The following is a 27,339-nucleotide window of genomic DNA, read 5'->3' on the forward strand; positions in this document are numbered from 1 at the left end:
AAAAGTTAGTGGTTTCTAGTATCATATATCCAGTCAATTTCACACATACTTTTTCTGATTAATTCACTAAAACTAAAACATGACTCTTCCAAATAAGGTGTGTGTACTGTAATATGTTGACATGACTCTCTGGAATTTGGGGGTTTTTTTGGGGGGGTAGAGTCTTAGATAGTTCAGGCTAGCCTCAAAATTACTGTGTAGCTGGGGATAATCTTGAAGATCTGATCCTCCTGACAGTGTTGGAGTTCTGAGACTTACAGGTGTGCTCCACCACACCTGGTTTGTGTAGGTCTGGGATGGAACCCAGGGTTTGGTCCATGCTCCACATGCTCTCAGCCTTTAATGATGGCGGCAGCTTCCTCTGCTCTTGTTTATGCTTGCTTGTGGATGTTTAGGGGGTTGAAGACCCCATCTGTCATCCTGAGAATTTCCCAGTCTGCCTTTGCTGCTTCCACTCCCTTGGCATCATCTAATGTGGCTGTGTCATTCTCTGGAAATTGATATAGGGACCCAGAGATTGCCAATTTAAGACTTGGTTCTTAGGAGGACAACCCCAGAGGCAGCTTGTGGGCTGTACCAGCTGTTGATAGCCATTTATATTCTGTCTTTGAAAGACATTAATAACCACGCACTACAGTAGCCTACATTCATTTTGTTAGGCATTGCACCTGTGTGAATGTCTACTCTCCTTTATACATGGATTAGCTGGAGGAAGTTTTAAAAGATAAAGTTTTTCTTATCAGTTATTTGTAGCATGTGATAACCAAACTAGTAAGTTGGTTCCATACCTCCTTTAAAAGTGATCAATTATGTTTTGTTTCATTTGAGGTATTCTATGTTGCATCCTGTGATGTCATTAGCTATTTGAGTCAAACTGTCTAAGACCAGTGGCAGAGTCCCCTTAGCAAGATCCCAGAAGCTGGAAATCTTCCTAAATTTCTGCTGAACAAAGAGTTGTCATTTATATATCATGCAACTTATTTCAACAAAGAACCTTGGTTTTTTTGTTTGTTTGCTTGCTTGCTTGCTTTGTTTTTGTTTTTGAGATAGGGTCTCACTATATAGCTCTGGCTGTCCTGGAACTCACTATGTAGACCAGGCTGGCCTCAATCTCACAGTGACCCACCTGCCTCTGACTCCCAAGTGCTGGTAATAAAAGCATGCACCAAAATGACTCTCCTGGTTCATTTTTGTGTGAAGTGGTATTCAAAGCATACAGTCTAAAGAGCATATTAACTTTAAGTTATGGTTTACTGTCTGTTTTTAAGTGTGCATGTTTCTCCCTCTCTCTTTGTTAGATAAGGGTATGATATCATCCACTCATTCCTCACTTCATCTTTTTTCAATTAACGATGTCTTCCAGGGGCCACTCCTTGCATGGACAGCTATTCTGCACTCCTCTGCATAGTTGTGTGGTCTCCATTTTGTGGTGACACTGTGTTTTATGTGAATCATCTTCAGCAGTGAACACCTGCTACTTTCACACTTCATGGAAAAGCCTTCTATATACTCTGAACTTTGCTCCCACAACATTGTAAATGTGAATGATAGCTTAGCAGGGATTGGAGCAACACATTGTCTATCCACAGAGTGCAGGTTGACGTTTGCACTGGGCCTGGAGTTTTATTAATTGTGCTGGTCTGAAGCTCAGATCAAGGTTTGCTCAATGTGGGACTGGTAAAAACAAGACCATTTGCTTACCATCACTCCATACATGTGATATTAGGAAAAGACAACTTCTAAAGCTTGGATCCACAAGAGAAGTGGGATAGTTCTTTGGGGTGGAGACATTAGGTCTCAAAGTTTCTAGCTAAGGTGGAAAGTAGTGCTGGCCTGTGTCTGGGTTAGCCGGAAGCACAGGTTGCTGAGTGTCCTCCCTGGGTAAGGCACTTTTGTCCAAGAATGGCATTTTGTCCATTTTATTCATGGAAAGATGGGACTATGAGAAGAAAGAGAAGATGCTGTTGGTGAAAGGATGACAGCCTAGACGGTTAAGAATTTCTAGTTCCAGTGCTCAGAAAGCAAAGACAACTCCCAAGCCACTCTTCCTGGGGCCTGGGGTTTGGCCTCTGCTTGGCAAACTCAACACGCCCTTCCACTGAAGATAATGCTATGGTTCTCCATAGCCAGATCCAACCCAGGAAGCCCTTGCCCACTTTGGTTCCTCCAGTGAAAATCTTGGGCAGGGGTTACCTCTTCCTTGTATACAAAGTGAAAAATTGGATGTGAACTTGTACCATAGCATAGAGTAAAATGGTGCCTCTGAAAAGCAAGGTCTTTAGTTTTTTTAAGTAACCAGTAAATTCTCAGTGTTGAGTAAAACATTATTACATATGAACTCTCAACCAGTAGCTGAAATGTTGTGGGGGGTAGTAAGTATTTGAGCTCTAGAAGTTTAAAAAAAAACAACTCTGTGTGTGTCTCTGTGTGTGTGTGTGTGTGTGTGTGTGTGTGTCTCTGTGTGTGTGTATGCTATGCATCTGTCTCTGTTTATGTGGGTGCATGCACTGTGTGTATACAGAAGCCAGAGGAGGACATTGAATGTCCTAATTCCCTTTAAATGGGGTCTCTCACTGAACCTGGTCCTCTCCATTTTAGCTAGACTAGCTGACAGTGAGCTCACAGGATCCTCCAATCTCTTCCACCCAAAGCACCACTGTTACAGGTATATGTGGTTATTCCAGCACGAGGTCCCAACTGGGATCTTACGCTTGGGCAGCATGTGCTCACCCACTGGACATCTCCCCAGTTCTGGCTCCAGACACTGCTGTTTAGTTTTAGAGGTAGATCACAAGAGACTGTCATATGCAGAAACTGCTAAATAACTCAAGTTCCCTTTTACCTTCTTGCGTTTCTTTTCTGTCTCTCACCTTTGAAAATCCTCTCCACTCTCCAGATCTCTCCAGCCAGTGCTTCAGAATTATGTGTCTCCCTTCACACCAAAGCCTGACTTTCAGAGCTGAGGAGAAGGCACTCAAGTGTTGGGAGGAGGGAGAACGGTAGAGAAGAATGATGAGAAAATGATAATGGCAGTTAGAAAAGCTTCCCAAAGCTGGAGGTTCTCAGCCAGATTACAGTCATAGGAGCCAAATGGAATGGATTTTAGAGAGGCATGCAAGTTCTGCTCTGGTCTCCTGCTGTTTTATAAAATCAAAGAAACACGGTTTATTTGGTAGTCTCAGGGAGGCAAAGCACAGCAGGTGTAGACCCTGGCATCAGGAGGCTTTGGGTCTTGGATTCCATGGGGCATCACAGATCTCTCTCTCTCTCTCTCTCTCTCTCTCTCTCTCTCTCTCTCTCTCTCTCTCTCTCTTTCTCTCTCTACCCCCCCCCAACCAGGTGCCTCAGCCATCCTTGGTGTGTCCTGCCTACTGGAGAAGCTGGGCTTTCCAGCTGTTGTGCCCTACTAGCAGAATTTAGTAAATATCTCTTCATTCTTGTAACAGTTTGTCACAGCTCAGTTTATTCAGCCAGTATGCCTGACAGTAGCTGCCAATTTTGTGCATCAAAATGCTTGTAAAATGTCAGGGGGTGTGCAATAGCTCACTACAAGAGCAACCTGTAGCATTCATGAGGCACAGAGAGAGGGAGTAGGGCGAGATGCTAAACTTGTTCAAGCCTGAGTTCCTACCCCCAGACTTTCACAGTAGGCAGGTCTGTGATGAGGTCACAGTCTTCTGTATTTTCTACAAAGGGGATTCTGATGTAATGCAGACATTAATTAACATTAGTGAGTACCTTGGCTATATATGGATGATCTCTGTTCTAGGAACCCTTTGCAGATGACCAACACTAGAAGAGGGAACTATCTTCCTCAATCATACTCTACTCATTGAAACAGGAGATTACCAAGTTGGCTAAACTGACTGGCCAGCAAGCCCCAGGAATTCTCCTTCTGGCCTCTCTGGTGCTCTGCATAACCAGTTCTTTATGTGGGTGCTAAGGGTTGAACTCAGACCATCATGATTATATGGCAAGTACTTTATTGACTGAGATATTATCTTCTCAGCTAGCACTTTATATTTTCATGGAAGTTTTAGTTTCATAAAAACACTGAGCGAAAAGTATAGTCTTGCTGTGTACACGGTACCCACACATATACCCAACACAATTTTTCCTATTACCACAATCTTATATTGGTATGGTAAGTTTGTTTATTATAGTTGATGGGCCATAATCCACTCACTATTTCTTTTTAGCTAAAGTACATATTTTTCATTTACTTTCTGATTTCAAACCTGGTCCCCATTTAATCTCTCTGCCTTTCTGGACCTCGAATGGGGTGGTTAGATTAAAGTTGTCAAGATGTCTGTGGACCTCCAAATACTCAGCAGCCTGCAGAGTAGCAATCATCTGTGCCTTTGTCCCTGCCTTGACTGACTGGACAAGGTTCTTATCGAAATCAATTTCAGTGAAGCTCATGATCACCATTTGTGAGATGTTGCACTGAAGAATCTTATGTAGCCTATACACAATCTGTATTCAGGGTTTTCCACCCTATTCTCTGAAAATAATTGCTACTGATAAGTTCTCTCTTAAACTCCCGAGGCCCCAGATCTGCTCACTGATTAGCAATCTCATATGTTGTTGGGCTGCAGTTTTTATCCTGCTCTCCAGCCACATGGAACTGTCTATCATCTCGACTCCAGTCCTTGTGGCTTTTTTTGGCAACTGCGTTTTTGTACTTGTTCAGTCTGAGATCTGCCCCTAGAAACTGACCAAAGAAATTCTTGATGTGTCCTCCAAAATCCCCCATTTTCTCTTGTGTCTCTTCATATATGTCCCTATCTATCTCTACATGCCTCTCCATCGCTCCTCCCTCCTTCCTGAGATTCTGTTCAGACCCTCTCCTCAAATGTCACACCTTACATGAAAAACTGTCCAAATTGTACACTGATTCCCAGGGCTCTCAAACTATGTCCCTCTCTTATACGAGTCTGTGAATGGCTTCTCGGAGTACTAAAAATTAAATCTTTACTTTGGCATGCAAGCAAGGCCTGTACCACACTCCATTTCTCACTGACGCATGTCCTCCCCTCTCCTCCAAACTACAATGCAGCTCTCAGGCTGCTCAGTTCATAGTCAGAGGTCCATATAAGAGGTAAGTATAGTCCATACCCACAGAGATCAAGACAGTTTTGCTAATGTTGAGACACTTCTGGCTTCTCCTGTCAAGTGTGTTGCACTCAGTGATGCAGAAGCAGCAGTGAAGAGCTGTGGCTGCCTGAGCACCACAGAGCAGTGAATGGATAATTTCTATAGCTGCATTGAGAGAAGATTCTGTGAACACAACAACTTTTCAGCATCTGGTGTGTGCCACAGGAACATGGTTTGGTGCCACTGCCTTGGTGTTGCCAACCACATTCAACCCACACTCCAAGCCCACTCACTTCTCCCTTACTTCTCCTGGATACTCTCAACTGTATTTCATGTCAGGTTTATTAGATTACATTGGATCTGATAGAGACAGATATGCAGAAATTACTGCCTGCTTATATATAACATCTGGAGTTCACTGTGAGAACAAAGATGGAGTATTTTGTCCTTCCAAGTCTGCTTTAGTTCATTTAACATGATGCTCATCAATTCTATACACTTTCCTGCAAAATGACATCATTTCATGCTTTATGGCTGAATAGAGTTCCACTGTGTATTTATACAACATTATCAGTTTATCTGATGGTCACCTCGATGGGTCCACAACTTGGAGTCTGTGACACAGTGCTGCAGGAACACAGGTGTGCAGCTGTGTGTGCTATTGTGAGAGTGCTGCAGGCACACAGGTGTGTGTGTGTGTGTGTGTGTGTGTGCGCGCGCGTGCGCGCGCGCGCGCGCGCGCACTATTGTGGCTGGACTTCCCTGAGCATACTGACAAGTTGCATTACTGGATTCTATGGTAGATCTATTTTCACATTTTTGGAGTAACATCCAAAATGACTTTAACAACATTTTTATTGAAAAAACATCTATAAGACAATTTAAGTGTTTCACTCATATTTTATAGAAATGAATATAGGGAACCAAGTTCAGGAAAATACCAGACATTGTTTTGCTGATGTTAGAGTTGAAGATTTCAACACACCACCATGAGCAGGACAGTTTTCTCACAGCTTTCTTTGCAGGCGTGCGGGTAATACTTGTGATGATATTAAGTAATATGGCATCTTTGCATATTACATAATAACATTTGTTGCCATTTGAAATACTTGCATGACTCAATGAACAAATGTTTTTGTATGAACAAATTTCCTTGACTTACATGGATGATTCTTTCAAAGAGCAAAATAAAACGATAAATCTGATGTTGTTGACTATAAGACATTTATAGATATAGTTTCGAATTTATTTGTAAATAAAAGCTTAGTAGAAGCTCACCCTTTGAGCCTTGCCATGGTGCTGGAGAAGACTGACCCATTTCCCTTGCACGGCTATCAAAATTCTTCTTTGGCAATCAATGCCATATCCACAAAAGAACAGGTCTCGTCCATGTACATCAAACAGAAAAGAACACTGGGAACAGATTTAATACTAAAGCAGAACTGAGCATCCACCTGTCTACTTTCTGTCCAACACAGATTTGAAATACTATTAAATGTTCCAAATGTTTTCACTATTAACCTTTTTTCTTAAAAAAAGTATTTTCATACAGTGTATTATTTATGTAAACATATAATGAGCTTATTCTTGTCAGTTTTAATGAATGAATAAATACTTTAAACCACCCAGTTTTAATCTCAGCTACAGTAGACATCAAAAGTTACAACATGATTTGCCTAATGGAAGCCCTTTGGGGTCCTCAGCTGTGTTTCAAGTTACGGAAAGATAGAAACAAAAGGCTCAGGGCTTTGAACAAGCCTTTGATCTGACAAAGGAATCTGAGTGACCACTGCCTCTGTGCCTCCAAAGTGGAGGAAATGTTTCCTTCTAAAGAATGCATTGTTTTCAATTCACTGTTCTGCAGAACTGGTGGGAGTGAGCTTCTCTCCTTCCTTGTCTCCCTCTTCCCTTCTCACTTTTCCCTCCTTAAGCCCCATCTTCCTTTATCTTTATGTTACTGTGTTATTTGGATAGTAGTAAGGCTGGAACCCAGGGCCTTCCACCTGCTCACTGTGCCTACACGTGCTAGCATCCTATGCCTTGAGTATTTCATCCCCTCCTCCAGCCAGCTGTTAGCCCTGAGCCATTCTCTAAATTCCTTTTCCTGTCCTGCTCTGTTAGGTTGCTGTTTGGTGGGATAGTCCTGTTTTAATCCAAAAGAGTTCCCTTATTGCTTCCAAGATTGTGTCCTTTTAGGTCCCAGAACTCTTTGTGGTATGTCATATAGTGGTCCTCTGTCCTTTTTCTTTCTTTCTTGCACAAATAGATTTTTAAGAATACCATGATAGATGAGTTTTTTCTATTACTTAATGATTTTAAAACTCAGTCTTAATTTATGGAATATAATTAAATATATTCAGCTCTAAAATTAATACACACACATGATAAGTAGATGTACTATGACAGATCATATATATTTTAGTCATAGCTACAAGAGAAAGCCTATGATTTTCAGACAATTGCTTAGAACAGGTTTTAATTTTGAAGATGGAATTATTTGAAATATATTTCAAACTAAAGCAAATAATGATAGTGGACTATAGTCTGTCTCAGAAAATATGGTGGAGAGTGAAAGAAGGTACCCAATGCCAATGTATGTGTGTAGGGGCACACTCACACCACATGAATATGTGCATATAACAAAGAAGATACCCAGTGCCAATGTATGTGTATGTGGGCACACTCACACCACATGAATATGTGCATATAACAAAGAAGATACCCAGTGCCAATGTATGTGTATGTGGGCACACTCACACCACATGAATATGTGCATATAACAAAGAAGATACCCAGTGCCAATGTATGTGTATGTGGGCACACTCACACCACATGAATATGTGCATATAACAAAGAAGGTACCCAATGCCAATGTATGTGTGTGGGTGCACACTCACACCACATGAATATGTGCATATAACAAAGAAGATACCCAGTGTCAATGTATGTGTATGTGGGCACACTCACACCACATGAATATGTGCATATGACAAAGAAGAAGGACAAGCCCCACACACCCCACCTCTAATACTGAAGAACAGCTTTCTACTCTCTCGTCTATGTGCAGAATGATACATTGTTAGATTCAGGCTTAGAGGAGGAACATGGCTTTCTTTTCCCTTGGTACAGTTGTATAATAGGAAGCATGCTCACCAGCGAGTACCACAGCAACTGTGCTTTCTTCTGTGGCAGAGCAAGAACAAGTCCACTCATTTATTGCTCCCATCATTAAGTCTAGAGATCAGTGTTAGCGAACATTGATTCACAGTTCCTGTTATGTTCATGGTCTTTAAATACTGTATCTGTGTTTGCTCAGTCCAGAAAAGAGGTGACAGGAAGGAACCGATGATGTCTCTGAGTGATGTCCTCCTTTTTGTGGGGATCTCAAATGTGCCCCCACAAAGTCCTTAGATGTCTGCCACTGTCACATGGCCACCCCAATTTCAAGGAGATTTGGGAGAAATAACAGGCTTTCTAACCCCTAAAATGGAAAGGCTAAGGAAGAAATGATGAAGATTTCCAGCCACATTCATGTAATTTGGAAAGTGAGTAAATAAGCAAAAAGAAATGTGAAAAAGATGAAAGGTAAAAAAGGAAAATTAAATAATGGCAACAATACTTTTAATATAGCAGGAGCCCTTGCTGTACACTGGGCAGTGGTCTGCGTGACTCGTATACATCATCTTGTCTGGGCCCCATGAAAATCCTGTAAGTAGAAAGCACTATTCTCTAGGAAACAGCACTGTCCCTTGTTTTTAGGGGAGAGACACCAAAGTCAATTATTTGTTCAAGATATTGCAGTATAACCAAGGTGTAACCAGAGTAGGCTTTGCCTTCACTGTTCTTCTGCTAAGGCCAGCACTTAGAACAGGATGCTTTCTCCTCACGGAAGCTCCACCTCACACTCCTGCAAATGCCGCAGTGAGTTACAGATGGCCCAGAGTGCAGTGGGAATTTCCAGCCCTTGGTTAATGAGCTAGATTAAGTCAGGGTGTCTGGGTGGCTCTAGCGGGACAGCAGCAGCGTGCAGCGCTGCCCTCTGCTCTGGACCTTCCCTCTCTGCGTTTTCTGCTCTGGGAACTCATCCTCAGTCTGCCCTTGATGCACACGTGCCTTCTGCACATGGTAAATGCTCTTAGGTGGTCTGCTGTCTTAGGAGGCTGTTGGTGAGTGGCTTGTCCGGGTTGGTTTGTTTACAGTTGGGCTACCATGGTCAGCTCCCCTAGACCAACCATTTCAGGTTGTCCTCTGGACTCAGTCTGTCTACCAGGTCAGTTAACTTTTACCCAGACAGAAACTGTTTACCAACTGATTCTTAGACTAGCTGTTTTTTTTTTTTAACCTTTCATTTTATTTATTCTATGTGTCTTTCACATCATGAGTCTGGATCCTGTTTATTTCCCATCCTTCTACATCTGCCCTCCACTCTTGCTAATCTCCCCTCACAATAAAACAAAATTTAGGACAAAAAAAAAAGGAAAAAGATAAAATTTTGTCCCGGAACCTCGGTGTGACACAGTGATTCATGCAATAAACTCTGTTGTCCATCCATCTTTACTTACAAGTGTTCATTGCAAAGACTCACTGGTCTGGTTTGAGGCCTCTGGTTTCTACCACACTATCAATGCTGGGCCCTCACTGTACTCTTCCTGGATATCTGGTTGTTGTCCTGTGTTTCAGAAATCTTGCAGCTTTGGGTCTGTGGGTCAGGACCCTTTGCATACTCCAGCAGATCATTGATGGGCTGGATGTTGGGGTGGGCCAACACATAACCCTGGTTATGGGCCTGGGCAGCTGGAGAGCTGGTCAGCCCACCAGTTCTCCACTTCCTCACTACCAGGGTGAGCTCTTCAGCATCACTCCAGCCAGTTCATCCCTTGCAGCAAAGAGTGAGGGGTGGCGTCATAGACTAGCTGTTTTTATGAGCTCCTAAGATTTTCATTTTAAAAGACAATGACACAGGATGTTAGGAAGTCAAGTGAACATATGATCTCTGACCTGAGAGCTAAGATTGTGCCTTAGTAATCTCCAGAACCTAGTGTACATGAAGCATTCAGTAAGTCAGATTTATTCACTCAACACATATTTGTTGAGAGCTAATTATGTCCCAGAGTCTAAGCACATCAGTATAGGTGGATGGGTTGTTATACTTACGAAATGTGTTTATGTGGGAGGCAGATCATGATCAAATACCGAAGGCTAAATGCCCATCAGTTAGAAACTAGACAAAAAGCAGTAGATTCATACATTGGAACACTACTCAGCAATAATGGTGAACAAACTATTGCTCCTCCCAACCCTGTGGATAAACCTACTGTGCATGACTGTACCAGCATCACACAGAGAAGCTGTAAAAATACCCTGTGATAACAGAATGTCAGGCTGTTGGTCATCTTTGGGGAGTGTTCTGACAAAAAAGAAAAGGCAGAGATGAGATGACTCAACAGGAAAAGGTACCGGCTGTCAAAGCGACAGCCCAAGTTCCATCGCAGACCCAGAGGGTAGAAGGAGATGAATGACTCCCACAGGCTGCTTTCTGACCAACACATGAACAATGTGCCTACATATGCTCACACACACACACACACACAAATAAAAGTGTAATCAAATGGTTTTAGAAAGAAAAAGAAGGTCCTATTGGTTTGCAGAGAAGGAAGTGAAGACCAATTCTTATTCAGAAATGAGCTCTATTAGGAGAAAGGCCTTGTGACAAGGCAGACCATGATCCAGATGTGAGGTGTGAGAGCAATTAGTCGGGCTAATATCAGAGACATGATAGAGCCTTAAAGAAAAAGAGAAGCATCCCTTTAAAACCTGGAGAGGAGACCCATTGAGTAAGAGAGAGAGCTGCCATGAGCAGCATGATGGCAGCTGGAGAGGGAAGAAGGAAGGAAAGAAGTTGGGAAGGGGGCAATCACTTTTCTCCAGGACTAGGGGGCCTGGCCACTGTAAGCAGCAGAGATAAGGAAAAAAATTGCTTACAAGTCCCGCCTACAGAGACCAGTAGGAAGAAGAGACCAAGTCCATTGGGGAGGAGAGGCCTGATTTCTGACACAGAGAGGGTATCTGTGATCTAACAGGACCATCTATGACTCTGGAGTCCTGCAGGAGTTTCTCAGATCTGGGCACTCACTGTTTTGTCTTGATATGAGAGTTGGTTGGTACATTGGAAAGTTAATTTTGTAAGAATGTATGTTTCCTGTTTTTGCTATTTGTTTTTGTACATGTGTATGTTGTGATCCATTCAAACAAATTTATGTTTGATAATATAAATACTGACAATGATAAAGACTTGATAGAAATGCATAGAACCAATGTGATGTGATAGACATTAGCCCAAGGACACTAGCTAGACACTTGTTCAGGGAAGGTTCTCCTAGAGGCATGGACTGAGTTTGGATCCAGGGAGTACCTATAGGGATAGCCAGAGAGATGACCTCACCAGGGAGTAACAAAGACAAGGGTTTCAGACAGCAAAGGCTTGCAGACTCCTGAGCATCAGCAAGACAGCAACTTGCTATGGCAGAGCAGAATGGTGTGGGGAGGGGCAGAGAGTGTGGCCTCAGCCAGGACCTTGGAACTATCTCATTACTGTCTCCTCTAATTCACTTGATTGAATGTGCCAGGTGGTGGGCCAAGTCCAAATTCCCCTTCAATATTCCAAACAATCTGGGGAAGCAGGTCTTACATAATCCCCACATTTTTACCTAAGGAGCCAAGGCTTAAGAAATGCAGTTTTTCCAAACTTGGAAATAAGTGGGAACACCAAACTATGAATCTATGTCCCTTTGACACTAAATATGTGGTCTGAACTCCAACCTATGCCCCTGCCTCTGAGTGTAGTACCTTGTGTTACTTCTTCAGAGTTCCGAGAAGATAGTGGAACTCTACATGGGTCCTCTGGGAAAGAACACATAGGCTAAATTTGGTAGATATGTGTAATTCTCAGTCTGGTCCTATCAAGGGAACACTGTGTACAGTCACAATGGTAAGAATCCATCGGCAGTAACCCGCACAGGCTGAGCACTCACCCCACGCCAGCCTTTGCACTGAGGATCCTCACTGCAGTCCTTTGCAATCAGCTTTGACTCCAGGACACAGAAGCAAACACTGAGGTCAACACAGGCTCCTTTTCGCTCAATGAGACAAAGCTGGAGCTAAATGCTCTCTGTAGGAAGGAAATGGCAAGTGTGGATGGGAAGGAAGTGATGGGAGAATTCAGGGGGTGCTACCTGAGCTACCCTTGCTCCACTGCAGCTGCGAGCCTAATGTGCCTGGAGAAGTGTGGCTTGTTTTGTGAGTCTTTGTGGTGTTTGTTCTCTGAAATGAACTGAGGTTAATGCTCTTAAAGGTTTTTTGAAGCCAGAATTGGGCCCATGATACCAGTGACTTTCAGAAGCCAATCGGCAGGGACAGGAATTGAATTTAAATGTGATAGGTAGTCATCAAATCATTCGGAGAAGGAAAGCAAAAGCAGCTTCATCCCAAACCTTAATCTTGTTCCTCTGGTCAGTGACCAGTCTCTATCTCTGAGATTTATGTTACTGAGACTTTTCTTCTTATCTTACACTCCATACACCAGGGAGAATGAGCCTCAAGTTTGGATTACATCTAGAGCAAAGGTTAGTTCAGAGCAAATAAATCATTAATAGTGTATACGTGATAAGCTACTTACAATGTGTATGTTCAAAAGCACACACACCTGTCCCTTCTCACTTTTTCTCCTGAGACTTTTATAATCTGTAATTTCTCTCCTCTGATATCCTAGAACATAATTTGGCATAACTCTTTATGCTTTTCCTTTTCCATATAAATGGAAGGTTGCCAAAGATATGCCTTGATACCTTTGGATTACCCAGTACTTTGGCTTGGCAAGTGAGATCAAAGGATGTTGACTAGTGAACCCTTAGGTCCCAGAGGAGCTCTGGGTGCATACTGGGCTCTTCGTAAATGTCTGCATATAAATGAGCTTCATGCCTATTTTTTTAAATTCAGATAGTGGATTTGGCTTTAGTCAGCAATCAATCCTGATCACTCAGATGGTGTGTGCTCCTAATTTTGTCTCTATTACTCTTAAGTACTAAAGGCAAAAGCTTACCCGAGGTTGCATGCCTTCCACATCTTACAGAGCTAGGGTTGACCTGACCTGAAAATAATCCTAAACATAAAGTCCGTGAAATGGCCTGGTTTGTCCTGAGTGGCTAGGAATTCTGTCTTGAATAAGTTCCACCTATCCTGCTTTGGAGGGATCCATGCTAGAATGCCATCTTGTGAGTGGATCCTCTGTGGCTGCACAGAGCAGCTCAGTCTCAGAGGCATACAAAGTCACTATGCAATATTCCTGGGTCTCAAGAGGACAGTGTAAATGAAGATGTGAGTCCTTCCATGTTCTAAGGCTATGCCATTCAACATGGCAGTCCCAGCCACCTGCAATGACTCAGCTGTAATGTCTTAGAAGAGAAAAAATTGGTATATTTCTAAGATATGGCATTACACAAATGAAGTATCTCATCAGAAGTTCCTGTTGCAATTATATGTTGAAGTGGTTTCAGGACATATTGATTAAAATAAAGCATTTTAAAGATCATTTGACTGTTTTAAACTTTAAATTACAAATGTGGCTGATGTTGAGTGGTAGATCTTCCAGAACATAGCAAGTATGGACCTCAGGGTGGGGGAGATGGCTCAGTCTGTAAAATGCCTGCTGCATTAGCATGAGGATGACTTTGAACCCAGCCCACATACCAGTCTGTGATCCCAGCACCCACAGACAAGTACACATCTGTGATCCCAACACCCACAGACAGGTATACATCTGTGATCCCAGCACCCATGGACAGGCACACATCTGTGGTTCCAGCACCCATGGACAGGTATATATCTGTGATCCTAGCCCACAGACAGGTACATATCTGTGATTCTAGCACCTATGAACAGGTACATATCTGTGATCCCTGTCCCATGTACAGGTAGACATTTAAAGTCTCAGCCACACACACAAGTACACACTTATAATCCCAACACAGGAGAGGCAAAAAAGGACCAAGCCCTGGCACTTGCTGACATTTCAGCCCAGTCTATTCTGCAAACCTCTGGTCCCAGTGAGAAAGCCTGCTTCAAAAGATATGGTGGATGGTTTCTGAAGAACTATACCCAAGGTTGACCTGTGGCTTCCTCATACCCACACACATATGAACAAGCATGCTTACATACATATACAAGAAATTTAAAAACACAAACAAGCATGAATCTCATCAAGTTTAAATCTTTTCATCTTCCCTTGCCTCCATATTCCCCCATTCTTCAAAACTTACAAACTTTAATCAGAGCTCCCCAGCGGCAAGTCATGAACATTCAAAAAAACTCCTTGCTTTACTTCTAAAGTAGAAATCAGATGAGGTTTCAGTCTCCTGGAGATTTACACATTATCTTATGCTTGTATCCAGTCTAGTAGAAAAGGCATTTGAACTCCATAGAGAAACTTAATACCACTTTAATTAACAGACAAAATTGTGTTTGTTGTTAACCTGCTTTGATTATGCTCCTGCTATGTTGTGGGTGAAACCTAAGTGGCAAAGGCATCACCTCACATGAATAGCATTTTTGTAGTAGGAACACTCACCTCCATGCTGTTTAAGGATGCAGCATCTGAGCTGTAGAGATAGTTCTGTGGTAGAATGCTTGCCTAGTGTGCAAGAAGAAAATGAAACCACGGGAAACACAGGCTTTATCCCTAGCACCACACCACACACACACACACACACACACACACACACACACACACACACACACACATACATGCTCACACACACATACACACACATACATGCTCATGCACACACACATACACACATACACACACATACACACACACATACACACACACATACATGCTCATGCACACACACATACACACACACACATACACACACACACATACACACACACACACTATATCACTTGTAGTTACTCTGTCGCCTTGCTGGGCAATACACTTTAATTTGCAGAAAGGATTCATGTCACTGAAGAACTGTAATCTCATGAGGCAGTGAGTGGTTAGAGTGATTACTGTACTCCAAAGGAGATGGGTAGTGACATCAAATGCATTATCTAGGCCCTGCCCCATCCTACAGAAGCTTCAGCTCTCTGGTCAAGTCAGAACGGGGAAGTGGCTTTCCCACATGCCTTGGTGCCCAGACATCATGGTGCTGCTGGAATGTTCTTTTTCTTTTAGAACAGTGGTCTTCAGAAGTGTCTCATCTTTCATTTTGAAATGTAACTTTTTAAAAGAATTTACTTTTTTAGAAGTCAGGAACTTGAACTTTGAGTAGTTTATTAACTTAACATAATGTCAACAGAAGCTAGGCTGTTTCAAGGCAATCCACAGATAGCATCTTTCCTGCACTTTATTTACTCAGTTAAATCAATGTTAATTGACTGCTTGTCACATGTAAGTCACTAGTGCAGCCCTTAGGAAACCTTAGAGAAAAAAATAGCAAAATGCATCTAACGCATTTAATCATAACCACGAGTTGTAAAGACAAATGTTTGCCTTTGAGTCATGTGTGAGGAAGTCTTAGCTGGGGTTTTGAGTGTTTCTTATACTGATGCTGATCATGTTTGAGGGAAAGGAGGAGGGACGAGGTATTCACAAGCACAGAAGGATACAGCTTGGATCTCACAGGACTGTTTTCCTTGGAAACAAAACTGACTGGGGTTGCGAGGGTGGAGAGTTGTATATAACCTACAGCCCAAATATGCCTCCTTCCTCCTTGAACCTCAGAGATACTATTTTATGCTCAGGGGTGTACTCACACCACCAATGGCTCCAAAGCCTCTGCATGCTGCATTCTGCAAGGTATTCAGACTCCCAAAACACCTGCAGGTAGAGTATCCATTACACATAGGGAAGTGTCTGCTATGCATGGTGGGGTGTCCACTAGGCAACGTTCCAACAGCTAACTCTTCTCTAAAGTTATAAATAAATAAATAAACAAGTCTGCCTGCTTATTTGGTGGTATTTGCTGATTGCTGCAATATAAATAGTCCCATGTGGCTGATAACACCAGCCAGTGATGCATCCCTAAACATGAATCTGGGAAGAGATGTGACCCAATTTTCTCTACAGTTTCTATCTTACAAGCTCTGTGCCTATAAATAACCATGGGCACAGATCAAAGTAAGGTATGGAAAAAAATAGCAAATTCTGAATATAACCAAGCATCATTCCCAGTGAAATGCTTCAACAGCCAACTCTTTTTTAAAAGTTAGAAATAAACATATATACCTGTTTGGTAGCACTTGATGATTTCTGTGGTATAAGCAGTCCCACATGGTTGAAAGCAATGTATTTAACTGTGTCTTGTATTATTTTTAGTGCTGACTCTGTTCCATACTAGTTGAGAAAGTTTGCTCACTTATCAGGCAGGTCCCCATTCTGATAGGGGGGCATCTTTGTTGTAAAGTAGTCATGTTCCTGTTTCCATGAAGCCTTCAAGGGTCTCTTTCTCTCTCTGCAGATCAGCAAACAGCAGCTGCAGACTGTCAAGGACCGGTTCCAGGCTTTCCTCAATGGGGAGACCCAAATCGTGGCTGATGAGGCCTTTATGAATGCCGTCCAGAGCTACTATGAGGTAAGCGCAGCCTGCAGGATGGGCCAAGGCTGCACAGGCAGTAGTCTGGGCTATTGAGCTGAGAAATATAGAAGGCACAGCACTTGGCTGATGCAGAGGGGTCAGCAGTCAGCTGACAAGGAACACTGGAGTTCTGTTACAGGGAGTGATGTCACTAGAAGCTGCTGTTGGGGGCTGAGTAGCTGACTCAGTAGACAGATTACTAGCCACATAGTCCTGGAGACTGGAGTGGAATCCCTAGCTCAGCATAAAAGTCTGGGTTCAATTCTGTATGCTTGCAATTCCAGTGTTGGGGAAGTAGGGACAGGAGGATTCACTGGTATCTTAGTGTTTCACCATGAAGAGACACCATGACCATGGCAACCCCTATAGAAGAAGGCATTTGATGGGGACTTGCTTACCCTTTCAAAGGTTTAGTCCATTATGATTGTGGTGGGAAGCATGATGGTGTGTAGGCAGACATGATGCTATGGATGTAGCTGGGATTCCTGCATCGGGGTCCACAGGCAGCAAGAAGAGACTCTGGGCTTGGAATGGGCTGTTTGAAACCTCAAAGCCTACCCCCAGTGACACACGTACTCTAACAAGGCCACACCTCTGAATATTTTCAAACAGTGCCACTCCCTGGTGACCAAATATTCAAATCTAAGAGCCTATGGGGGCCATCCTCATTCAAACTACCACAGATGGTCAGCGAACCTAACTCTTAAAGTCTTAGGTTCCTTTCTCAAGAGACTCTTTAACCTCCACATGTACTGTGCACATACATGTGTATACACACATGGACACACATCCATGAAAATGTTGCTATTGTCAAGATGATTTTTATAACAAGTGATGTGCTAAGTGTTATCTTAGAACATAGAATACTTTTACACTTAGTTATCAATAACATTTTCTATTTTAGCAATGGACTGAGACTTGGAGAGGGCTATCAACTACTCAAAGCTACACAGCCATTAACATGTTGAAGACAATGTTGAGTCTGAGCCTTAGACCATTTCCAATGTATAGCAGTACCTCCCAGAGTTCACTGGGCCACTTCCCTTCCTCCTTCTATTGGAGTGGTGCTGGTTGGGTCTCTTCTACAGAATTTCCAGGATTCTTACCTCGTGAGAAACCCTCTCAAAGAGAGAGTGTATCTTGAGTACATATCTCAAGTAAATTTACCACTGGATTTCTGGGGTTCCATGAGAACTTTTATAAGTATTGTTTTTCCAAGCATATACTGCCTATCATGTGTGCATCACTAAGGATATGACCATACCACACCCTCTAATGGGCAGTATTTTCCTGATGTGTAGGTTTTCCAATGTGATTACTTAGTCAGTGCCAAGCATTTCACTTTATAGAGTGGTTTGTCAATGTGAACCACATAAAAGTGGTCTGGATTTGTAATCCTGTGCCCAAGGTGGCTTATTTGTTGTCACAATAGATGACAACCCTAGCCGGAGTCTAGCTTCAGCAGGTCAGAGAACATGGGAGTAGGCAGCTATTAAACACACTGAGGACAAAACTTAATCTTCTCTGTCTTTATTTTTCTCGTAAGCCTTGTATACCACCTAAGGAAAAAAATCTCTATGCAAGCAGAAAATCATCTCACAACCACAAGCTACATATTTTCCACAAACAAATTAACATCTTTACACAGGAAGAAATCACATTATGATGACAAGTTACATGTTTTCCTTATAAGCCCCCATGTAGTTAAACATTGTCCTTTGTCTTCATGTTCCCACCATAACATCGTCACCTTAATGAAGTTCTAAGCAAGCCACTGTATTTCAGTTGGTCCTCTGTGCTGGCATGCAGCTGCCTGCTCCTTCAGTGCAGCCAATTCCTGTCCCACATCTCCTCTACAAAACCTTAAACGTGTGCTCTAGCCAACCGTCTACCTTTCTTTTGTCGCTACACACAATAGGTCATTTAATTTCCTTTCACAACTTTGTTTTTAAAGGTGCACACTAAAGCCTGTGATTGATTCTGTAAGCTACACGACCAGGGAACTCAGGCCTAACCTTGGGTGTAGGGACATAATTGTTCTCTCTGATCATCAGCCTGTTTTTCCACAGGTAGAATTCATGGCTCTATAATGCATGAAACTTCCTTTTATTTTTGTTAGTTTCCACCATGGTAGCAGCCCGCCTCTGCTGCTGCAGCAGTTACATCATCACCTGGCGCCAGTTGCCTGCCGGGAAGACTCACTCTCCTGCTCCTCTCTTGACTCTTCTTTCTCTTGTGTCTCTTGTCTTTCTCACTTCTTGCCTCTTCTCTGCTCTCTCGCTCTCTCTCTCTCTCTCTCTCTCTCTCTCTCTCTCTCTCTCTCTCTCTCTCTCTCTCTCTCTCTCCTTTTCACTCTTTCCCTCCCTCCCTCCCCCAATGAACCGCTTGCACTAACTCTGTTGCACAAGGAGCATTTGCTCAGTGGCACACCTGCAGGGCCCACTGAAAGGCACCCACTATCACCTTTCTCTTTTTATCATTACAGTTTTCATTTTCCATCCTTGGCAAATCTCACATCTCTAAGCATCATTGCTCTATAAAAATCATCTTCATTGTGATCTGCACATAACTTGAGTGAGGTTTTCCCATGAAACAATCACACTGTACTAGATGCGGTGGGATTCTTTCACCTAGTAATCACACCATGACAAACACAGGGGGACCAGGACATCACAAGCAGGAGAAGGCACAGCAGAAGCAAGGGGCATTCTGGAGACAATCCCCCACCAGGGGCTTTGCACTCACCATAGCTGTGTTACCCAGTGAGCTGCACTCCATAAGCCCCATTGCTGTTCTTCCAACATGGGCCACCTCCAAAACCTAAGAAACCAATTCATAAACATTCATAGTATGGGGCACCATGCCATCATTAATGCACAATAACCATGAAAAACTGTGAAATAAATATAAAGAAATGTTACACAATTTTTTCCTCATGGGATTACTTCATGTGTGTTCTCTCCACCCTCCTCCCCTCCCCGCTTACTTCTTCCCTTTCTCCTTCTCCAGAGTTAGGTCACTGTTCAGTGCATGCAGCCAGCCCACCAGTAAGTCTCATCCATGTGCTTTCAATATAATTGACACCTTGGAACAGAACCTGGGATATTGCAATACTCTCTTTCCCACTTAGAGAATTTTCCTCCTATCATGAAGAGAGTTGAACAAGTTTGTAGTGAGCTCTTGTAAGCAACATACTGTTCCTTGGCTTGCTAGGTAGCATTCACTAATAAGTTTAGAACCATAGATTCACTTGATGCACCATGTTCTTAATGGGGTTTCTGTATGGGGCTATTCTGGAAGTTGAGGTCACTTTTATATATGTCCCAATTGAAACCCTTCCTTTTAAATGTTATAAGTAACACCTACTATTGCCAGTGATCATCCATCTTGTAGCTTTATTTTGAATGATACAAATCTTCAGTTGTAGAAATGAGGTTTGGAATCTCAGTCATGTATGGCTTTGAATAGTTTGAATATATCTAACAAAATATTTTGCATAGAAACAGTCTGGAAATGAAATTAATCCCTCTTTTCCTCAGGTTCTGAACGCCAGTGGGAGAGTAACAAGAGAACGTCTGTCAGAACAAGCAGCCCCTCCTAATGTTTATGCTCATCCACTGGAGTTTATAAATCTGTATATTATAAATCCTAATTAGGATGCTCATTTGACTAATGATGCAAATTAAAAGGAAGTGTCATTTCTATTAATTAAATTTGAAGATTAATCAGCAGCAGCATGATAATGAGTCTTTGGAAGTTATGATATCTATAGCAATTTGGGTTTTGTTGTTTGTTATTTTCCGTGATAGTGGCTAGTTTTATATGAAAGAGCCCCTATGGTTCTGGTTAAGAATATAGGAATGGAGAATGCTTGAATCTTTCCTGTTAGGATTTCAGTAAAATAGGGAAGGATGTAGGGATTAGAGATCCAGCTGCTGTCTTCATTATTGAGGATTTAGTGAGCCTTAGATTCAAGTTTCTGGAAAGTCTAATCCACTAAAGCAGAGGTGAGAGATCAGGATTAGTACTGTGCCTGCAGACCTCCCAGGGGGTGGGACATCCCTTCCTCCTTTCCCTTCTCCCCTGGGCTGCAGAGAAGCTGGTCCATCTTCTCCACCCTACTCAAAGATCCCTGTGCACCCCTCTTAACCTTCACCTCTGCCAGGACTTGGTGTTGAAGATGACCTGCAGGTAACTTAAACTAGTTTCAATCTAAAGGAGATTTTTCTCAAGAAACAAAATTCTAGGGTTAGGGCTAGCCTTAGCCATGGCTGCATTCAGAGATGCCAATAGTGTGCATTCTCCCTCCATCCTTCTGATTTTCTGCAAATAGGGGGCGCTAGGATGTCCACCAGTACAGTGACCCCAGCCCAAAGGGGGCATGCTTCTTTGCTGAAAACTCCAGCAAAGGCCCAGGGACTTTTTCACTGTGGGTGGGGTTGAACTCACCTGGCTACAGGACTCAAGACCAGGGCTGCTTCTGGAACCCGAGTTTAGGCTCAGCCTGTTTCAAAGTATAGTGGTTTCCCAGTGAAAAATTAGGAGTTATTACTGTCATTTTGTCAGAGCTGTGTGGCTGTATTCTCAGCAGAGGAAAGGACCCCAGATAAACCTTCCTTCAACTTACTTGTCACTCAGCACTTCCCCATCCCTGGGCTTTCTCCTTTCTCTGTCCTCCCTCCCTCCCGCTCTCCATGTCTCTGTCTGTTTCTCACTTCCTCTCTCACACACTTGCTCTCTCTTCCTCTCTCCCTCCCTGCCTCTCCTTTTCTCCATCTCTCCCTCTCCCCTGTGTTTGCAAGTACATACCGGTGCATATGTGTATACACACACACACACACACACACACACACACACACACACCCTCCACCCCACCATGCCATTTCTTCCTATTTCACCCTACCAATTGCAATGGCATGACATTTTAAAGAACTCGTCCTCAAAGATTCTGAGAGTACTACAGGAAACAAGCCAGTTATTGTTTGCTGGGGGATGAATTGTCTACATTCTACAGTAGTAAAGAGCCATTATGGGAAAATGAAAGGAGCTGGGAAGCACTGTCCTTTATCCACTGATGTGTGAATCCAGACTACTCTGGCCCAAACCAGCCATCAATGGACACAAGGGGAAAGGGGAAGGGGGCACAGCTGGATCCCAAGCTTTCTAGTGGCTGTACAGAACACACACACACACACACACACACACACACACACACACACATTTAGTTTGTTCCTTTCTAGTGGCCCTGATTGCCAGGAAAAGTCAAATCCTTCCATCCCTTGAATTATGCCTATGAGGTCTGAGGGCTACAGTATATATATATATATATATATATATATATATCTATATCTATCTATCTATCTATCTATATATATATATATATATATATATATATCAGGTGCAATCCAGTCACTGTACCCTTTTCACATTCACATGGTCCCTGGGCCAGCTGTGAAGGCCCTATTACGATGCCCAGATTTTTAGATAAATGTCTCATAAGTTTGAACCTCAATTTCTTCATCTATAAAAGTGTTCCCTCTGTGTGTGTATATGTGTGTGTGTGTGTACATGTGGTAGTTTCATTTTATTTTATTTGATTTTAATATCAAGCTTTAGTCTTACTCATGTTGGGATACTTTGCTTTTTAAAAAAATGTATTTATTTAGTGTCTGTGTGTGTGCACATGTGTGTACACTCATGCCACAGTGCACATGGCGCTGTCAGAGGACGACTTAGTAGGAGCCTATTCTCTCCTCCCACATTTTTTATTTAGGCAGGGTCTCTCTTGTTGCTTCTGCTATGGATTTTTGTGTGAGTTCAAGGGATTGGATGTCTGATTTGTGCTGTGAATTCATTTACCTTCTGGGCTATATCCTAGGCCAAGAATAATTTACTTTTTTAAAAGAGAATAAGATCTGCACTAGCCTCAGTCTGCCAGCCAGAAAGTGGGAGCTTACACAACCTCCCCATCTAGCAGGCACATCTGTTAGGTGTGAATGTGCTCATTTATAAAACAATCTGGAGGTTGCTTAGCAATCGCACAGGAAGGCTGGGCTAATGATGGACCTCATGTATATGTATACCTTCTACCTCTCATTGAGGCCTGTCTGGGAGATGACAGAGGACTAGGGAAGGTCTATGGATGTCCTGGATAGAACTGTTCCTGAGCTTGAAGTCTCATATCTCAACCACTAATAAAGGAAACAAAAACAAAGAATGCAAAGAAATCCAGTAGTGCTCATACAAGCTGATGCCAGCCTGGGTCTCACTTCTTTGTCGACAGACTAGAAAAGCAGGGAACTTAGTCTCCAGCTAGTGTCCTCTGTCTCTGGCTGTTGTACCTCCTTCTGACATTTCATTTTCCCTGCTTCCTCAATCCTCAGTCTCTTTCCCACACTGATGTCTCCTGCAGGGACTGAAGTCACATTTACTTCTAAACTGATAGATCACTTCCTTTTTCACAGTCCTCTTGGCCCTATCCTCATCAAAGATGGATGGCTAGATTGCCTTCATGTGCTGGTGAAAGACAATGAGGTCAAAGGGAGTTAACAGTGGGTTTAACATATACTGAGTGACTAGTCTGTTCAAGGCAGGGACCAGAAGTAGCATTCCAGAATGTAGTGTTATTATCCTGTCTGTTCCTGGCTATAACTCCCATAGCATGTTAGTCCTAGCTCACTTTTCTGGAGGCCCACACATGTGTCTGCCAACTCCCCTTTTCCCATCTCACCCAGATATAATCTGGTTAGTCAGCAGGTTTCTGCTGGAAAAGTGTGCTGTTCTCATCAGTGCATGCCAACAAGTATGTATCGGGCATCAGCTGTATGGTAGATAGTATTTTAGATACAAAAAACTAATTTACAAACAAAACAAGGAGTTTGTAAGATGGCTTAGTTGATAAAAACATTTCCAGTAATGATATGAGCTTGGACCCTTAGGACCATGTAGAAAAGATGTGTGACTGCAACCACAGTACTTCTAGGACAAGATGGGAGACAGAGAAACAAGAACCCCCAGAAACTCATGGGTCAGCTAGCCTGGTGTAGGCAGCAGTCTCAAACAAGGTGGAAGGCAAGGAACAACACCTAAGGTTATCTTCTGACCTCTCTATGTACACAGTAACACTTGTGAGTACACACACACACACACACACACACACACACACACACCACACACCACACACCACACACCACACACCACACACACACACACACACACACACACACACACACACACCACACACACACACACACACCACACACACACACCACACACACACACACACACACACACACACACACCACACACACACACACACACCACACACACACACACACACACACACACACACACACACACACCACACACCACACACCACACACACACACCACACACACACACACACACACACACACACACACACACACACACATGGAGGTGGAGTTAAGAATGACAAGTAAAAGAAAATATAACACTGTCTTCCCAAAACTTAGAATCTACCTTGAGATTCAAGTATTTACCAAATAGTCATCAGATCATGACGGATGGAAGCTACGGAGAGGCTCGGGGGAAAATGAATGTGATTCTAAGAGTTTAGTCGGGCTCTCCTTGGTTTGTGGGACACTGGCATGGACACTGGAGCTTGGGGGAGCATGGCTCCATTTTGAACACTTCTAAACTTCTGTGGTCCTTACAGCTAAGAACAGACATGGAGGCCCTCCCATTTATTCCACCGTTGCTCTTTACTTGTCCTCTGGAAGGACCTCTCAGCTGGCTCCCCCACTCTTGTGCGTGTCCCAATTCACAACCATCAGAGTTTCTCTAGTGCCCTTAAAATGCAGCCCAGTGGCTGTCATGCCTCTGCCCTAGCTCTGGATGTGTAGTTGTTCCTGTCAATCTCATGCCAGCACTCCCCAACACCTCATTGCCGTGGCCTACACTCAATTCTCTGTGTCTTCAGACACTCGGCATTGTTACATAAATTGTTCCTTCAGTGTGAAATACCTGTGTCCTCTCTCTTCTGTCTTTTGCTTCACATGTACTGCCATCTCAGAGTTGTTTACTTTTGGAAAGTTTTCATGACCACCATAGACTCCCATGCAGGCACCCATAACTGCTGGGTTCTCCTTGACCACCATAGACTCCCATACAGGCACCATGACTGCTGGGTTCTCCTTGACCACCATAGACTCCCATACAGGCACCCATGACTGCTGGACTCTATGCTGTCAGTGATCATTCCAGATTGTGATTATTTGATATGAGATTATTAGGGTTACTTCTGTTACCCTCTGTGATTGCTCAGTCTGGGCCTTTCTACTATTATACCTCAGCACCTACTACAGTGTGTCCTATCTAGTAAGAAAGAATAAAATGGCCCATGAAGACACTGAAGCAGGTTGGGGATTTAGCTCAGTGGTAGAGCGCTCGCCTAGCAAGCACAAGGCCCTGGGTTCAGTCCTCAGCTAAAAAAAAAAAAAAAAAAAAAAGACATTGAAGCTAGAAGACCTCATAATTCAATTTTCTCAGCCTACATATGTGAAATTGGGAAATCAGAGAGAGGGTGATTTATCCCAGGTAACACAGCATCTTAGTTTTGCATCCTCACCCACAATGCTGCATTATCTTCCTAAAGATACCTCAATTTGCTTTTACAACATTACTGTTCTTCTGTGTATGTATACATGTTCTTTCCCTCTCTCTCTCTCTCTCTCTCTCTCTCTCTCTCTCTCTCTCTCTCTTTCTCTCTCTTTCTGTGTGTGTTTGTGTATGTGTGTGTGAGTGTGTGTATGCACACATGTGTGCAAGTGCACATTGAAGATTGACATTAACCTCATGTGTTTTCCTCAATAACTCTCCAACTTATTTCTTGAAACATGATCTCTCATTGAACACAGAACTTGTACATTTGGGCAGGCTGGCTGGCTGGCTAGTGAGCTTCAGGGTTCCCCCTAACTTCACCTTGCCAGTGCTGGGATTATAGTCCACATCACCATGCCCAGATCATTTACACGGCCGCTAGGGATCAAACTCAAGTCCTCATGCTTGCCCACCAAGTGCATTACGAACTGAGCCATCTTTCCAGCTCCCTATTCCTTGAGACCTAGGCCTATAGCTGAGACTCAGGTTAAGCAAATCCTCATTTAGCAGAGCATCTTCCCATGTGAACTCTGTAGTTCATAAAAGCTGTGTCAGACCTGAAACATATTTGAAATACTCCTTCTAGTTGACTTTAAAGTTAACTCTCAAATATAGCTGAGCTCCAGGTCCCAGGCAGCCAGAACATGCCAGGAAGACAAATCCTCAGACCTCTTTTCTAAATCACTGCATCAAGTTAACAATAGATGGAAGCCACATTGGTTAACAGTTCTTTACCTAGTATGTTGCTGTCATAACGCACAAGGCCACCTTCTTTCCACCAAGCCCCTAGGTGATACCCTCAGAGCCTACAAGGCAAGTGCTGGCATCTGGCAGGGGATGAATGTTTGCACATCCTCTGGAGAACCTTTGTGCACCTTCTGGAGCATGACCAGGACAGAGCTCCAGTGTGTCAGTTACTTTCCTCTCAGTGAATATGAAGCGGTAGCAGCAGTACCTTGTAGTACATTCCATAACTGTGTGTGAGCTTGTGTGACCTTCCAAGTGTGGGCAGTGGAGCAAGAGAAAACTAGTGAGTGGCAACTTCCCAGGACTCAGCAAAGCTGTAAGGTCCTCCACTTAGTGGAGGAGACCCAAAGGGAAAGAAGAAGCAGAGTGAAGGAAGAGACCACGTGGAGACTGAGGAGATAGTTTAAATGATAAAAGTACTTGCTGGACAAGCATGAGGACCTGACTTCAAATCCTCAAAATCCACAGCAAAAGCTGACTATGGTTGTGAATGCGTCTGTAACCTCAATCACAAAAGGGATGCGAGAACAACAGCAGTACTGGTCTTGCCGGCTGCCAGCCGGACTCCAGGTTAAGTGAGAGAAATGTGGTGGGAAGTGATCAAGCAGGCCACTGACTATCCTCCCAGGCTCTAAGCATGCACCAGTGTGGGTATTCATACATACATGTGTGTGTACATCACTCTCTCCCCCAGTCTTCCTCTCTATCACTAGACACAATAATCAGGCTGGAGTCGTTATGATGGGCAAGTTACTACCCCTCTGTGGAGTCTCAGATTCCTATCTACACTCAGGTCATATGTGACTAAGGACAGGTATAAAGGCTGCCCAATACACATTCATAAACTTACTGGAAACATGAATTCGAGGAAGTTTTTCATTTGGGAACTTGACTGTACAGTTCTTGAACATTTGCCTATGATAACATTCTATCACAATGGCACAAAGCTGGACATACCTTCCAGAGTAGACTGAACCTAACAGCTACAGTATTTTTAGTTCATTTTCAGAGTACCATGAGGCTGGAGATCATTTGAAGATCATGTATACACTCCTTTCACACTAGTCAAGGAGACAGAAAATTAGCACATATTTTCCTGATACTTAACTCCAGTTATGACAAGTATCCTTTAGAGCATGAACAAGATGCATGTGGTGATTAACATGTAAGTGTTGTGTGCTAGATACTTAATGACCATAATAAGGACCCCTGTGGCATT

At 43.1% G+C, this 27,339-nt stretch overlaps 1 protein-coding gene across 21 annotated transcripts in view; it reads left to right on the plus strand.

The window, feature by feature from the left end:
• Cadps (calcium dependent secretion activator) overlaps positions 1–27,339 on the plus strand; it is a 457,300-nt gene that overhangs the window by 85,030 nt on the left and 344,931 nt on the right. For all 21 annotated transcript variants that reach the window (XM_036199656.1, XM_036199648.1, XM_036199650.1 and 18 more), the window contains one exon: positions 16,617–16,730. In XM_036199656.1, coding sequence (XP_036055549.1) covers positions 16,617–16,730 — 114 coding nt within the window. The remainder of the gene's footprint in view (positions 1–16,616; positions 16,731–27,339) is intronic.

This window comes from Onychomys torridus, chromosome 9 (genome assembly GCF_903995425.1).
Source record: "Onychomys torridus chromosome 9, mOncTor1.1, whole genome shotgun sequence".
NCBI lineage: Eukaryota > Metazoa > Chordata > Mammalia > Rodentia > Cricetidae > Onychomys > Onychomys torridus.